The sequence below is a fragment of the Gallus gallus genome, chromosome 3 (assembly GCF_016699485.2).
Source record: "Gallus gallus isolate bGalGal1 chromosome 3, bGalGal1.mat.broiler.GRCg7b, whole genome shotgun sequence".
Classification (NCBI taxonomy): domain Eukaryota; kingdom Metazoa; phylum Chordata; class Aves; order Galliformes; family Phasianidae; genus Gallus; species Gallus gallus.
The window spans coordinates 30,691,817-30,706,882 of record NC_052534.1 but is presented as its reverse complement, the minus strand read 5'-3'; the positions used below and the strand labels follow the sequence as shown (position 1 = coordinate 30,706,882).

The window sequence follows — 15,066 nt, the reverse complement described above, 5'->3', positions numbered from 1 at the left end:
TTAAGTATGGTTAACACCAGCCTACAGTCTAAAGAAAAAAAATACGGAGACTCAAAGATGTTTGCAGCCAAAGATACTGAGGATTCACTAGGCAGTTTTTAGTCTATAAAGAAGCAGAAAGAGGCACTGTGACAGTCATAGCTTCTATTGATGTCCTGATGGCCTGTATGCAAAAAGACTCAGCTTTTCAACACAATCTTGGCATTTTGGGACAAATTTCAACAAGAACATTTCATTTTGCCTCATATTTTATAGATATATAATCCCTGAATAAATGCCTTCACCATTTAAAATTTCCAATGCAATTCTAAATTGTACAGACCTGCAAAAAGATACCTGTCCTTTCCAAGACAGGAGAATGTAAGCATCTGACTTTTCTATTTTTGAAATCTGTATCAGGAAGTGACTTTTGGAAAGGAGTAATGAAGAGACAGACACATAGACAGAGATCAAACCTGAACAGGAGACTCTACTTCCATCTCTACTCTTTTCTTCAAGATAGACTTTTTGGGCATGGATGGTATTTCCTCAGGCCTATATGTATAACGAGGCTCAGAAGTCTGTAGTGTGTTAGTCAAGCCTGGGATCACATAACCACTGTCTGAAACATCATGATTCAAGTTTCTATTACGTTCTTCCTCTTCTCTTTTTCTCCTGGCACGGTCAAGCTCTCGGAATTCTTCATTCAGGTACGATGGGCTTGGACTTCTACTGCGGCTAAGGCTGCGGCTGCGGCTTCGTCTGCGATAGTTTCGTGCTGCTGATGAGAAACCTTGATGCTCTCCACTCATACAATGCAATTTCTCATCTTTTTCATACCGTGGACGCTTTATTTCTCGTGCCCTCTCTTCTGGTCTTGATGGGTAGAAAGATTTCCTAAATTTGTCACCATCTCTGTCGGATCCACGAGACAGATCTTCTCGACGACCATAATGTGAACTATAATCTGAACGATGAAGAAAAACATCTCGGTTGCGGTAGTCTTCATCGTGTCTCATGCTGAAGGGACTTGAAGGTTGATCTTCATGTGATAGGTATCTCTCTAAGCCTCGAGGGCATGAGAGGCCTCTGGTGAATATGGGACCATCAGCCATATCATCCCTGCGTAAGAGAAGCATAGAAAAAACATAAGCTCTTGAGTCAGAGTAACTATGTCTTATTCTCACTCAAGAGTAAGAAATTTCCAAATCAAATTCAGAATTGCACCTCCTTCACTGAACAGAAGCAACATTTTATATATTTAAGAGGCAGGAGACAGAAGGGATTGCTGTTTTTAACAGTGTTATGCTTCTCTCCTATGAAGTTACTTGCAAATACAGAAACAATTTAATTCACACTGCAGCCGAGCCTTGAAAAATTGACAGGATGGACTTAATTCTGCAGAGAGACTATGCAATTAAAAAAAAAAACAAAACATGACTATCGTATTTCAGGCCACAATCCCTTTCCCCACCTCTCCCAGCGAGATGCTAAGGTCCTACTTCATATGAATTATTTAATGTGTAATTCAGTTTCATGGTAGCACATGCAACCAGATCCTCCTTCTAACTTCAGTTGTGGAAAAAGACCGCAAATTCTAGCAATGTTTTCTGTTGCAAAAGATCTATAGACAGGATTGTCAAAATCACAATCTGCTTTACCTAAAAAAGTGGCACAGTTTTTTTACGTGTTATCTATGAATCAGGATAGTAAATGTAAGAGCATCATTCCTTTGTGCCAGCCCCTGCATTATTATACACAGTGGACTACAACTAGCACAACCTGGGAATAGCAAGCTATGTTTCTTGGTTTACCCTTTTTTGGACCAACTCTTACAGACACTTCCAATCAGGAGTACTAATTTAACCAAATCCTTTTCCCCTCAGCCCCTGAGAACTTCTCTGCCACTGTCAATTACACCAGGTAGAAACCAACCAAACCGCTTTAAAATTGCCAACTGCTGTCTTTATTTTCAGATACTTCAAAAATCTAGCAAGATCCTCCAAGAATGGGAAGCAAATGTGCTCAATTAAGGGAAATCACTGAGACAGAAACCTTTGAAAATGTCTATCCTGAGTGATTAAGACGTCTGCTTGAGATAAACTACATATGTCTGCCTGAATCTTCAAAAATTACATCCTCCTCCTAAGAAACGTGCCTCAACAGATCTGAGAAGAGACAAAAAATCATGTGACAACATTTTCAAAAAAAAAAAAATCCACCAAAACCAAACAAAATCAAATAACAACCCTGCAGATAATTTACAGACCCAATTTTTTAAGTCTCCAGACCAAGAAATAACTAATGAGACCAGATAAGTCTTTTCCTTTTTTACCTTCATAGTTTACACATGCATATTTAAGAACAAAACCAACATGAAATTTCACTTCATCTCTGACTTGCATCATTGCAAAGCATTTTCTACATTATTAGATGTTTTACTGACCCAACACATCTTCAAAAATATGGCATACACCAGTATCTGTGATATCAGATGTCACCTTTTCCGTAACAAACCATACACCTTCACTCTTCTAAAAGCACCAAAACATCTACATAGAAGCTAACTAAGTTTTGTACATAAATGTTGCTGTTCATAGCCTACATAAAATAATTTATTTAAAAGCAAATGTCTCTCTTTAGCGTCACCATCACCTTCCACGAGAGCCTGCTACACCTAAACGTGCTGGTAAAGTAACAGATGTATTTCACCATACAACTTCAGTTGATTTTTGAGCAAATAGTTTGCACCCATGCTTGCCAAACACTCTGACTGCAGCAACAAAGGGAAAGGAACAATAAATCATATTTTGGAAAGACAGGAACAGCAATTCTTATCACACTTAAAACAAAAAGAATGTCCTAAATACACTCCAAATAGCAAGGACACAGATTTTAAATCCAAAGATTAAACATAGGTGTGAGAAAAAGATTTACTTGCCTTATAGAAACTATGGCTCTTTGAAATATGTACTCTGTAAACATAGTTCAATTTTCAGTCAGCAAAGTCTACTGTTGCATCCCTGGGAGAGGATACAAGGTGGTACCACACAGCATCCCAATTCCTTCCCCATTGTAGAATCTATGAATTACTGGAAATCGCAGCATCAGAGAAGAGCAGATCATAGACTACACAGAGATGATGCCTCAAAGAATGAAAACTGATGTAAGGTAAGTTTACTTTTTATCATATTTGTGTATTTATATACATTGAAACAGAAATAAACAATGGTATTCTGCTGTGAGCAACCAATAGGACTCCATCTTAACAGCCTCTGAACTGGAAGTTCGACGAGCTGTTTACATTCAAGCCAGCTGTCACTTTTGATATTAAGCCAAAATTTGCTATTTCAGAACACAGCTTAATGCAGACCGAGTCTCTGCAGTGATAGGGTCTAATCTTCAGCACTAATCGCAGATGAAAGAATTGGTGGGATGTTCTGTATAGCTTATGCCAGCTCAGATAGTAGTAAATATCTTAACAACACTGACAGAAAAAGAGATGAAAGATAGAGAGGGTAAATAAGATACACACTTCACTTTGATAAAGCAAGATTCCAGGAAACAAAAAAAGATGAATCTGATAAAGAATACAAACTGCTTTAGTCACCTCAAAGTCACCGTCCAGCAGCATTCTGCAATCTTACTGAGACATGCATAGGAGGCCAACTGCCCTATAAACTTGGAACAAATTCTTACAGATGTTTCAGGATGGACCTGCACATGGACACACACCCTGGGAAATTCTCCTAAGGCATAATAAAAATCTGTCTGCAGGAGAAAACAAAAGCATACCCGATTTCTACCCTTTGGTATTTTATTTCCTTTCTATTTTAATGACTCTTTCTGCCATTCTGAAACCCCCCACAGAAGTGGTCGCTTCAAACCCAAGTAGGTAGGAAAAATAGCTGAGAATTACAAAAATCAAAATTATTTGTTCCAATTCCTTCAAAATCTGAAAACACTTCATCACAAAATACTTTTTGGTTTTTTTAAGAGAAATAGAAAGAGAAAGGATTGTGTGTACAATAAGAAGGGACGTGTTCAGTATTAAAGCCAATGATAACCACCAATAGGGGCCACATTCTAAAGCTCAGTGATAAAGTCAGTGTCTCTGAACCAAGGCAGTCACAAGAAGGAAAAAATATGTTATGAACAATATCCTTAACCAACTACCAACTGTCTTTTTAAAACAACCAAAATAACAAATAGTGAATAAATCTGCAAGCCATAAGCAGTTTCCAGAAGCTTTAGAAAAGCTAAGGGATGATTAGGTTGTCACGTTAAGCTTCTGGACAGTGGCACCACTCAGTCAAGTGCAGCCAACGCAAACAGAATGGAAGAGTAAAAAAACCCAACAAAACAACAGAAACAAAATGAAACAAAAAGTAAACAACCACATGGAGCTCTGGCACACCTACAGTTAAATGGCAAGTCACTTAAAAACAGGTCTACACTGTCTGACTTCTTATTCCAATTCATCACTTCAGTACCTCAGTACATTCTCAGGAGTTGACTCTGGCTTTTTTTTTTTTTTTCTTTAATTACCCTGTTACCATTTTTTGTCCAGTAACAGAGATAAAGTGAAAGTCACTTGCTTACCGAGAGGGTAAAGATGCTCAAAGCAGTGATTTTCATTCTCATGTTAAAATAAACTCTGCTGTATGTGGTGCTACTCCTAACCAGGAAGTACAACCACAAAACAGGTTACATATAAAACCTCACTGGAGAAAATGAAGCAAAGGGGACAACTTTACCACCACCATGTTCTTAATTTGCTGGAGCAGCACAGTGCCAGTTCTCCTACATACAATTTCCTGCTCCTTCCAACCACCATACTCTCCCCAGGCATATCCACTCATCTTGTTTTGAAGACTGCAGACTGTACAAGGAATTTACAAGTCAAAAACTGATTCCAGAAGGACTGAGATGAAGCCATAAAAGTGGCAGTACCGAAAACTAAACTCTCATTTCCTTTTCTGCACCTGCAGAAACTTACCCTTACACTTGAGAGACAGGAAATTCACTTTTTCTGCTCACTTTCTTTTATTTTTTTCTTTTTAAAGGCTGGCGGATATTTGTATCAAAAAGTGATGTTACTGTGCCTTTTGTTTTGTATGCCTGAGCCTGATCTAAAATTACTGATCTAAAATTAAAAAACAGTATGGCTGTTCTTGGGCACAAACTACCCCAGCTTTAAGTTTGCAACTCAAGATAAAGCAAACAATTTCAGTTGAACAAGATCATCTTAGTTTACTACTTCTGCCAGATTCTACCTGTTCTTCAACTGAAGGCAAAGATTTTCTAACAGTATCTATTTATACTTAAAATTCAGTGTTCACAGCAGTACTTACAACACAACTGACTTCTCTTTGTTAACTGTTTCTCTTCAGTTCCAATCAAGGAACCCTAAGAATTCTAACACTTTATCATGTACAAGATTGTGTGACAGCGTTCACTTCCCCTCGGCAGGATTTCTGAAGCCAAAATGATAGGCTTTCTTCAAGCTATGCTAGGGCTCTCTTCTGGACTATACTCAAAAATCAAGAAAATATGTCAATCCTCCCAGTAAATGAGCAAATCAAAGATTTACACTATCCATAAACAACCTTACTTTATGTCAGGACTAGGCCGCTTCATAAGAAACAGAAGGTGACTGAAGCTGTGATATTTCAAATGAAGCAGCTCATTCCTGCAAGATCCTCTAGGCACTTTTAGTTGATATAGGTTCAATAAACAGTTGACAAAAGTCAGAGAACAAACATTTGTCTAGGACTACTTATGAACACAAGCAACAACGGTTCTTCAGAAATTCCCCATGCCAAAACATGGCATGTTTGGCATGTATTTGGGGAGTATTTCAAGGAGGCATCATTACATGTTTACCCTGCTACCCTCATTCCCTATGCACTCGCTGTCAGTCCCCACTACAGACAGACTACTGGGCCAATCAGACGTTTGGCCTCACCCAGTACAGCCATTCTCACACTCTTACTGTTCCACACGCTTGAGTTCCCATCTGTGGAGGACCATACCTGTCACTCAGGTTATCAATTGGTGAGCCCAGTCTATCAGGCAGCCTCCTTCTCTCTGGTGTGCCAATGCAATACCGGTCATTACCAACAGTAATCCGCAAACTCTGTTCCAGTGAAGACTCAGAGCGGAGACTCGGTGAACGTCTCTGTAAATTGAAGAAAGAGTGCAAGCCAATCAATCAGGGAGTTTTAATCTCAGCTACAGAAAGGCAAGAGACTCTGCTCAATAAACAAGACGTGGGGTGGATGGATTGATTTAAAAAACAAAAACAAACAAACAAAAACCTAGATGAGCATTTGTTCCAAGTACTTCAATTGCTAATAGTTACTAAAGAAAAGGGAGGGTACTAAGCGCATTTAATTTCTCACCCCAGCTGCCAACAATAAGCCCTATATTTACATTATCTACAAGGGAAATTTTCAACTCAAGTTTACCTTTAATAAGCTACAATTTTGGAAGGTGGAAAATCAAAGAAGTTCAACAAGGCCCACGTTCACTGCTGTGCTCTTTTCTTCGTTAGAGCAGAAGCAGCTAAACAAATAGCGCATAAAAAACAGTGCCAGGAATATCTTAATGAAAGCGCCTGGATTTCTGGCCCTTTCCAGCTCTAATAACAGCACGAAGCAAAGAATACACCAGTGTAAACACAGATTTTCCTCACAGTGATGTTTTCAGCAGTTTTCCTCATCTCATGATGCTTCCAGTGGATAAGCATAACCTAATACTAAAAAAGTCAGTGGCTGTAGAAACTCCATCACCCCATTATCGCTGGTAGAACCAAACCACAATTAAGTTATCCTTCAAAGAACTACAGCAGAGAAGACCTGAGCTAACTGCTCCGCACAGATCTCCATTTGGAGACATGTCCAATACAGAAAATGCCATTACAGCTAAGTTGTGCTTTCTATCCTTTTAGAACATGGTACTAAAATTCAGGAATGACCAAAGTAAGGGGAATTCCATAAGAAGCAGACTAAAAGCAGAGATACTTGATCTATTTTTTTAAACAACCATGGTTTATATTCCTCTTAACAGAAAACAAAGAACCTGCTTTTGTTCTGCCAAACCAGTCATGTGCTTCATACTGCTTTCACAGGAGTAGCAAGCTGTAGGTGCACTACACTGGCTGCATCCATGCAGTCTGCCCTGGGAAGGTGCAGCAGACTGAGCTCAGTCCTCCAAGAGAATGAAAGAACATTACATAACCTCCAACAAGAAAGCAGGATTGCCTCACAAATTCATCTAACAAAATTTACTTGCAGTACCAATCTGCACTAGAACCCATTGTGCACATCACTGTTCTAAGATAAAATCAAAGTGATTTTTGTTTTTCTCCATGAATCCCAGCATTTATCAGAATACACCCTAATGATTTTCTAAGACTGTTCTATATAGTAGAACACCATCCAGGACCAGTCGGGCTGAAATACAACACAAACAAGGTGCGTGCATCTCACACAAATGCACTTGGAAGGCTCAAATTAACACTGTTTAACACTGAATTTTGAGGGCTCCCTGGAGATGCGATTATCTGAAAAGGCACCTTTTTGCCATGGAGGCTTACAGCAAGTTGGGCACATATATGACAGTATCTCCAGAAACTGAAGACAGAGAAGTGACAATTATGCCTTACGTAAAGGAACTTTTGGACAAAAGAAGGAAATAGTTTACATTTAGTTAATTCAGGATGTATATGACCACCGTACAGATCATCTAGAGACTGCACTGAAAGTGCGTAAGGTATTTGAACTTTTTGTTGTGAAAGAAAAATTCAACTTTTAAGAGCATTTGCATGGGGGAGTGCCACCATCAGTCAATCCTACCAATGCCCTGCACTGTGTTTTCTTCCCTTCCTCTTCAGGCTCTCAAATAGTAGTTACCATTACGCACCAGTTGCATATCAGCCCTTAATTTCTTCTTTCTCTGCTGACCCAAAGTATCCCAGTCCTACACTTTCAGCTAACCTTCTTACACGAACGCAAAGGAGCTGACAAAGACTATAAAAAGAACAAGCGCGCATGTCAGTGGCAAAAATACAAACACTACGATGTGTCAGCCATGCAAGAACATGTACAGTCTGCCAAACTCTCTCGCTGAACAGCCCTGACCTTCCTCTCCCCCCATTACATTTTTCAGTACCCCCCCCAACCCTCTGCTGTCCCTCCATGCTCTTCCAATTCCCATACAGTTTTCCCCAACTAAGAAACTTACAACATCAACACTTCCAATGTCTGATACACAGTCAGCATCTCTGTTATACACAAGACCAATGCTGATAGCTTGGGAATGCATGCCCGTCATCTCAAAAACACAATGCCCAGAATCAAGAAAAAGGAACAAGAAATCTCAAAGGACGTTCCTTTCATACTCCAATTGATATGAAGCATAGGGATGGTAACTTTTCCACTCTTCAACCTCGTGCCCTCATCCTATCAGTGTCTACATTTCATGTACATCTTCTACATTTACACTCCCCTCTTCCAAGTCCTCCTTCCCCACTGCAGCTTAAACCCCTCCTTCTCTCAGTCTTGTGACTGAATTCATCTCACAGCGACAGCTCCAAAATGCCACTTGTTAACACTACTGTGTAATTCTCCACTTTTCCTCAGCTTCTGTGGAGGGGGTCATTTAAGTCATATAGGTTGAAAAACTTCGTTAAAACTTTACTAGAGCGTGCTGACCCAATGAATCTGCTGTTGATTTTATTTTGATCACACTTAGCTCCACTGTTTGGAAAACATCAGCATAATCCCAGCTTTCATCTTTCTCTGATTTTATAAACAGTCATTCTAAAAAATAAAAACAATTCATACATGTATCTTACGCATTAACATCACTTTTAAATAAGAAGCAGTACTGGCTGAACACCTCTTGGTGGGCAAAAACTTCGATGGAAAAAATATTCACGGTATATGTTCTGAGAATTAGCTATACTGGACTTCAGCACATGCCAGAGAGTGCAAAATTCAGGTTAAAGAGCTGTATTAAATCATCTCAGTTTGACTCACACAGTGAGAGCTGCTTCCTAGATTAAGTTTTTTTCCCTAAACACAGTAGCATTCTTGCAAACAAACAACAAACCCACTGGGATTATCAGTTCAGCACTAGCTAATTTACTGGAGCCTCATGTCTAGAATTCATCGTTTTTTCAATCCTTCTCCCCGAAATTAGAATAGGCAAGAAAAACACCATGAATGTGTAATGATTTGCTGCGATGACTCCTGCAACTTGAGCCAGAAAGATGCAAAACAACACTGTTCTTGACAAACACTATTATTTCAGTGTTAGTCTAAAGTGAGGTTTCGCTCGTTTGTTTTCTGAAGGAGAAGTGAGAGGCTGCAAATCAAACACTTCCGATTCAAATTTCCCCAAGTCTGAGCCAACACATTCAGCATCAGAAGCTTTGTGACAGCCCATTCACATTGCTAACCTACTGCAGACACAGCAAAAAGGCAGAATGAGTGATGATAATGCCAATCCTACAAAGTCCCACTGTGGCATCCCTGTTTACCATCGCCTTAGTTATGACCGTGTCACTGTACATCAGGCTACGATGTCAAATGTCATCAATCATACTAAAAATCCATTCTATTAAAAAAAAACACAAAAACTCTTTTTCAACCTGGATCTCATTAGCAAGACAAATTGCAAGGCTACTCCCTCAACAGTTTCTAGGGCTAAGATAATAGTGAACAACACCTAAAAGTAAATGGCCAGAGGCAAGCAGCTCTGCCCAGCTTAACTGTCAAACACAGTATTATCTTTCCATACCTTCAGGATGGGTTACACCAACAGCTGACTTTTAACTCCACCAGTCACCTGCTATCTCTTCCATAGATGCAGCTCCAAGGAAATCCCATAAGAACAACCACCACCATCACAAAGGGCGATCCCACTCTCTCAGGGTCCTACCACACACTGAATCAATCACAGCAGACAAGAGATACTGGCTGAATTAACTTTCTGCCAAATCAATCTCTCGAAGCAGCTCACTTCTACAACTTCACAAACACAAGTGTGTATAAAGAACATACTGCAGAGCGAAAGGAAAACGTGAGTGCATCCTTCCTTTTAATTGTATATATGCCAAGTTAAGTGACCAGGGAACCTAAAACATCACAGCACAGAAGTCTTTTCTTTCAGAGCAACACAAGCACACAGCAAAACTCTGACTTACCAAGACAGCAGCTATTGGACAAGTGCTGCACCACGGGCAACAGACAGCCTGAGTGAGTGAATGCCACTTGCAAAACCAAAGGTACAACCATGAGCACCCAAGGTGGTGTCACTTCAGCTGCAACAGCACAGCTTCACATATCCACATCAGATGTTGCGTGGGTCGAGTAAGAAGAGTGGCACACCTGGTGGAGCAGCCCCAGCCACAAAACAGTGCCTATTTCAAGATCAGTACCTGTAACGGAGCCTCCTTTGTACATCAGTGACAGCAGAAAGAGCTGACAAAACACTCACTCAACACCTTACCAAGAAAGTTACCTTCCCATCAAGAAAAGATTTACACAATAACACAACGCTGTGACAGCTGGAGGAAACAGACCAGCTGCATCCTTTCCCTTGGTAAAAGCATCATCTTCCAGACTTAGCTTAAAACGGCTTGGGCCGTTAAAAAAGAAATAAAAATATAACGGGAAAAACAAAAAAAAACCACATTCTTTAAAATGGAGATAACCGATCTCCCCACGGAGCTCCTCAGGACGCGGGGGGACCGCTCCCCTCCCGGCCCAGGACGGCGTGGGGCCCTGCCCCGTGGCCCTGCGGCCGGGCCGTGCCGGGATCAGGTACCGAGGCCTGACAGCCGCCCCCAGCCCGCAGCCCGGCGGCGGTTACCCGGCTGCTGCTGTCTCCGTGCTCGCTCCCCCGGCGGCTCCGCGTCCCTCCGGACCCCGTTCCTCCCGGCGGCGACGACGGCCTCCGGCTGCGGTGCGGCGACGGGGAGCGGCGGGAGGAGCCGCGGTGGCCCGACGGAGAGCGGTGGCGGCGCGGCGGCGAAGCGCCGGTGGCGGCGGCGGTAGGGGACGGCGGCGGGGGAGGCCGGCCGCGGCCCGGCCCCGGCCCCGATGTGCTGGAACGGGAGGTACGGGACCCCGCCGAGCCGCTCTCTTTGAGCCGGTGGGAGTACGAGGAGGACGACGGGCCGGAGCGGCCGCTGCCAGAGCGGTACATGATGGCGGCGGCGGCCCGGGGGGTCCCGGCGGCCTGCGCGGGCGCCCCGATTCCTCTGACCCGGCCCCCCCTCTCGCGGCCCCCCCCCGTCCCCCGCGCGTGCGCGCCGCCGACCACTGCGCGCGCTCCCGAGCCGCCCCCCCCCCAGTCGCGCGGGGACGGGGGACGGGGGGGGGGAAGGGGGCGGGGTGAGCGCGGTAGGGGGCGGGGAACAGGAGGCGGGGCTCGGGGGACGCCCGCACAAAATGGCGGCCGCTAGCTGGCGGTCACGTGCGCATCGCGGTAGGGCGGGTAGCGCTAGGTGGGGGTCGTGCTGCGCCCGGGTATTTGTGTCGTGAGTTTACCTACGTTTGTTCTCCCGGGTAACAGCGATAGGATGAGAGGTAACGGCCTCAAGTTGCACCGGGTTCAGGTTGCGTATGAGGAGAAATTTCTTCTCAGGAAGAGTGATGATGTCTTGTAAGTTACAGTAGCTAAATAGAACGTGAGGCTTGTGGGTGGGGGTCTCTGTGGTAATCTTGTGTGTTTCTGCTGGCAGTGGGTCGGTGCAGCTGCGTGCCAGAACTAAATCCCCGCCCTTGGGGTTTTCCCAGGGAGTGCTCTGCCACACAGGCTTCGTGTTGTCACTGGATTAAAAATAGAGTTCCCTCTTGGTTCTGTTGAGCAGCAGTTTAAGGTTTATTGATGCCATGAGGTAAATAAAAGGGTTGGATTTTAACAAAACTTTGTCGTTAGCCGCTTTGAAGATTAATAAAGCAAGTTAGTGAAATATGTGGTAACTAAATGATGACTTGATTACAGATTTGTGGATGACAAGGTTCACACTAAACAACAGGGTGTCTTAAATTGATGTGCATGTACAGATGCAAAGCACACTCTTACAGATGTACTGAAATATGTGGCTCCTGTGAGATATCTCAGCACCCGTGCTTGTGAAACGTGTCTCATTAAAGCATATATAAGAAATGAGGTGGCTGGGAGAAGAATGAGCTTAGCTTATAGTTAAAACTTCCTTCTACTCAAATTTAGAGCAGATTCTTGCAATATACTGTTATTCTTCTACCAGCACTAATTGAGGCTGGCTACAATAGGATGTCTGGCATCCATCCATGGATGGCCTTGAGGATCTGGAGGACCTGAGAGGTGCCCCAACCTGGGGGAGATGCTGGTCACAGCTTGTTGTGATCCAGAAGAGTTCTAAGGGTTTCTCTTACCTTGGGAGCATAAATAGTTATTTTATTTGACTTTTGTCAGGTACTTTTCCATACCAGCCCCCTTGGATGGCAAAAAATATTCTGGTACTTCTGACCAGTTATGCAATGCCCAGAGCTTGCTGGATTCATGAATTCTGTGCTACCTGCCTTAGCCTGTGATCCAGATACAGATGTACTGGGCTGTCAGGAGATAATCCATCCCAGGTGATGAGAGGAAAAGCAAATACATGGATATGATAAAGGGATGCCTTTATGCTCTAATCTGCTGTTTATTGCAATTTACAGGATAGCAGGGGCCAGGCACAAGGAATGTCTTCAGGTGCTGGTCCTTTACCTTTCACCATTTATGCCAAGATTGGCTTGTTGCCTAAGGAAAGGGATTACACCAAGCATGGAGGGGCCTAATATAAAGGTGGGGGGCAGTTGAACCACCCCACTCAGGAAATATGCTCAGTTAATGCCAATCATTAAAGGAAGTGGAAGCTATGACTTCACATTACTGTTGTTCACTCCTCTCCTTTTCTCCTATGGTTGATAACGTTTGTGACCATAATTGAATTACAAGTGTCTTGGGAAATTTTTTTGAAGATTCCCAGCACACTGCAAGTCTGCCTCCTGTGCAAGGAGGACATAATAGTAGTGGAGGTAATTAATGCTGAACTTCTTCCAGCTGAGAATCCTAAGCAGAAGGTATCATTACACTTGAGGAGGCACAAGGTTGTGCTTCCTGGTAACCACAGAGCTGATGTATATTTGGAGATCTCTCCTCTGTTTGGATGACACAATGTAAAACTAGTTACTTACTACAAGGAGCATACCATTATCTCAGACACGTTCTGATTCTTCATTGAAAGAAATAGCATGCTTTCTTGCCTCGGTGTTGAATATCTGTGTTAAGCACTCATTTACATTAACTGAAACAGTAAAAAAAAGCTTAAAAGAAAGGAAAACTTACTCATTTGGTTTTGGACATCTTCTTCACACTTGCTTTCTTTACATCAGTTTCCAAAAAAAAAAAAAAAGAAGCTTTGAACTTTGGTTTCAAAACAGTCAAAGGTAAATAAATAAACAACCAAGAAACCCAGTAAATTATTGTTTTTGTTTTTATTGGGCTTTATACAGTGTTACACATACAATATTTAATAATCTTTGCATAATTCAAAAACATTAAAATATTTGTTAACTTTTTTTTTTACATTCTATCCAGAGGAGCTCTAAAGAGAGGGGCCCGGTGATTTACAGTGTTAGATTTACACACTGTTTGGAACTTGAAGGAATCCAGATGCCACAAACTGGTCAGGAATTTCACTAGAGTTCACTGCATGTTAGCAAGTAAACTGCTTAAGAGAAGAATGGAGAGAAGGAAGAAAGCAAACAGCATGTTCACTATGGTGTTAAAAACAAGTTCAAATGAGAAAAATGCATTGATTGGAGGGTAATGCATGACTTGTGCTTAATAACATTTGTAGCACCCTCTTATTTTACTGAATGTAACCTTACACCTTCTGAACTCATTCTGTATTTACTGTAGTGTCACTTTACAGGCATGTGCCTTAGTGAAGCAAGTTTTTAAGGAGACTGAGCACCCACAGCAGGATTCAGTTAAATTAAGATTAGTGCTGAAGTTTGGGTCCAGTGTTGGAGAGGAAATTTGAAGTTCTCAGCTCTTTGCAAGAGAAATTATTCAGGGTCAAAAGTTGAGCAGAGTCCTTATCTGCTTCACAGAGGTTTGTAGTACTCTGGGACGATTGGTCCAGGCTCATACTGGACAAAGGAGCGGCCAGTCACTCTGCTCTGCTAGCAGTTCTGCTCCCAAACTGCTGTTTGGAATTACAGAGCTCATCTTGATTAGAGGAACTTGCAATTAGCTGTTCCTTGGAGAAATGCTAGCTAATTGGATGCTGAGGGCAAAGTTGAGGTAATAAGGTGTCTGAATTCTTGTGGGGCCTCAAAGTCACAGGAGCAAATGACGCTGAGAAGTGAAAGAACGGAGTAAGAAAAGTCAGCAGTAGCAATGTATGAATGAGTAAACAGAAATCAGAACTGATGTTAATTCAGATTAGGCTGCAAGTAAAAAACAATGTAGAGAAAGACATATCTTAATTACTGTTTTTTGCCTTTGTTTGTTTGAGCTGACAATAGATACAGGTCTATGAGGCAGCCACACAGCATTTCTTCTAATGTTAAAATGCTGGGTTAGTAGTAAGAAGAGAGACAATTCTGTGAGTATTTCCTTGTGAGAAATTGTAGTGGAGAATATTACTCTGTCTTTTGAACTCTGCATTATTTTTTCCCTTGGAAAGCAGTGTGAAATAGGTATATTGTATCTTCAGGTCCAGGCAAAGTAACCCATTCCCGAAAGATTTTGGTCTGAACCAAGTAATCAACTCAACCTATGTCATGGAATTTGAGGATGGTTCAGCTGTTATGGAAGCCCTGGCTGCAAGCACAGAAAAAGCATCCAAATAGACAATTGCTTTCAGAGATTTTACATCTTTAATCACAAGGTTGGTGTTTCTGGATTTAAGGCTTGTCTAGGCTGGCTTCTGTTTCATTCAGTATTTACTTTTAGCTGGGTAGTAGAATAGGCATGGAGCCTACGCTCCTTCTCTGACACCAAGTCCTGGAAAGGTTAATAATGTGTTAAATAATCTGT

General features: G+C 42.1%; 2 protein-coding genes across 4 annotated transcripts in view; one reads left to right on the top strand and one right to left on the bottom strand.

The window, feature by feature from the left end:
* The window catches only part of ZNF318 (zinc finger protein 318), a 25,489-nt gene extending 14,216 nt beyond the window's left edge, over nt 1–11,273 (bottom strand). The window contains exons 1-3 of one of the 2 annotated variants that reach the window (XM_046939043.1): nt 10,861–11,273; nt 6,015–6,160; nt 456–1,101 (exon numbers count right to left, since the gene is read on the bottom strand). In XM_046939043.1, the coding sequence (XP_046794999.1) occupies nt 456–1,101; nt 6,015–6,160; nt 10,861–11,196 (1,128 nt within the window). In that variant the 5' untranslated portion in view covers nt 11,197–11,273. Of the gene's footprint in view, nt 1–455; nt 1,102–6,014; nt 6,161–10,192 lie in introns of both variants that reach the window. The other variant, XM_046939044.1, reaches the window with a different exon arrangement.
* ABCC10 (ATP binding cassette subfamily C member 10) overlaps nt 11,023–15,066 on the top strand; it is a 20,875-nt gene continuing 16,831 nt past the window's right edge. Inside the window, exon 1 of one of the 2 annotated variants that reach the window (XM_015283769.4) lies at nt 11,023–11,107. The gene's annotated coding sequence lies outside the window, so the exon portion shown is untranslated. Of the gene's footprint in view, nt 11,108–11,423; nt 11,656–15,066 lie in introns of those variants that run through there. The other variant, XM_015283770.4, reaches the window with a different exon arrangement.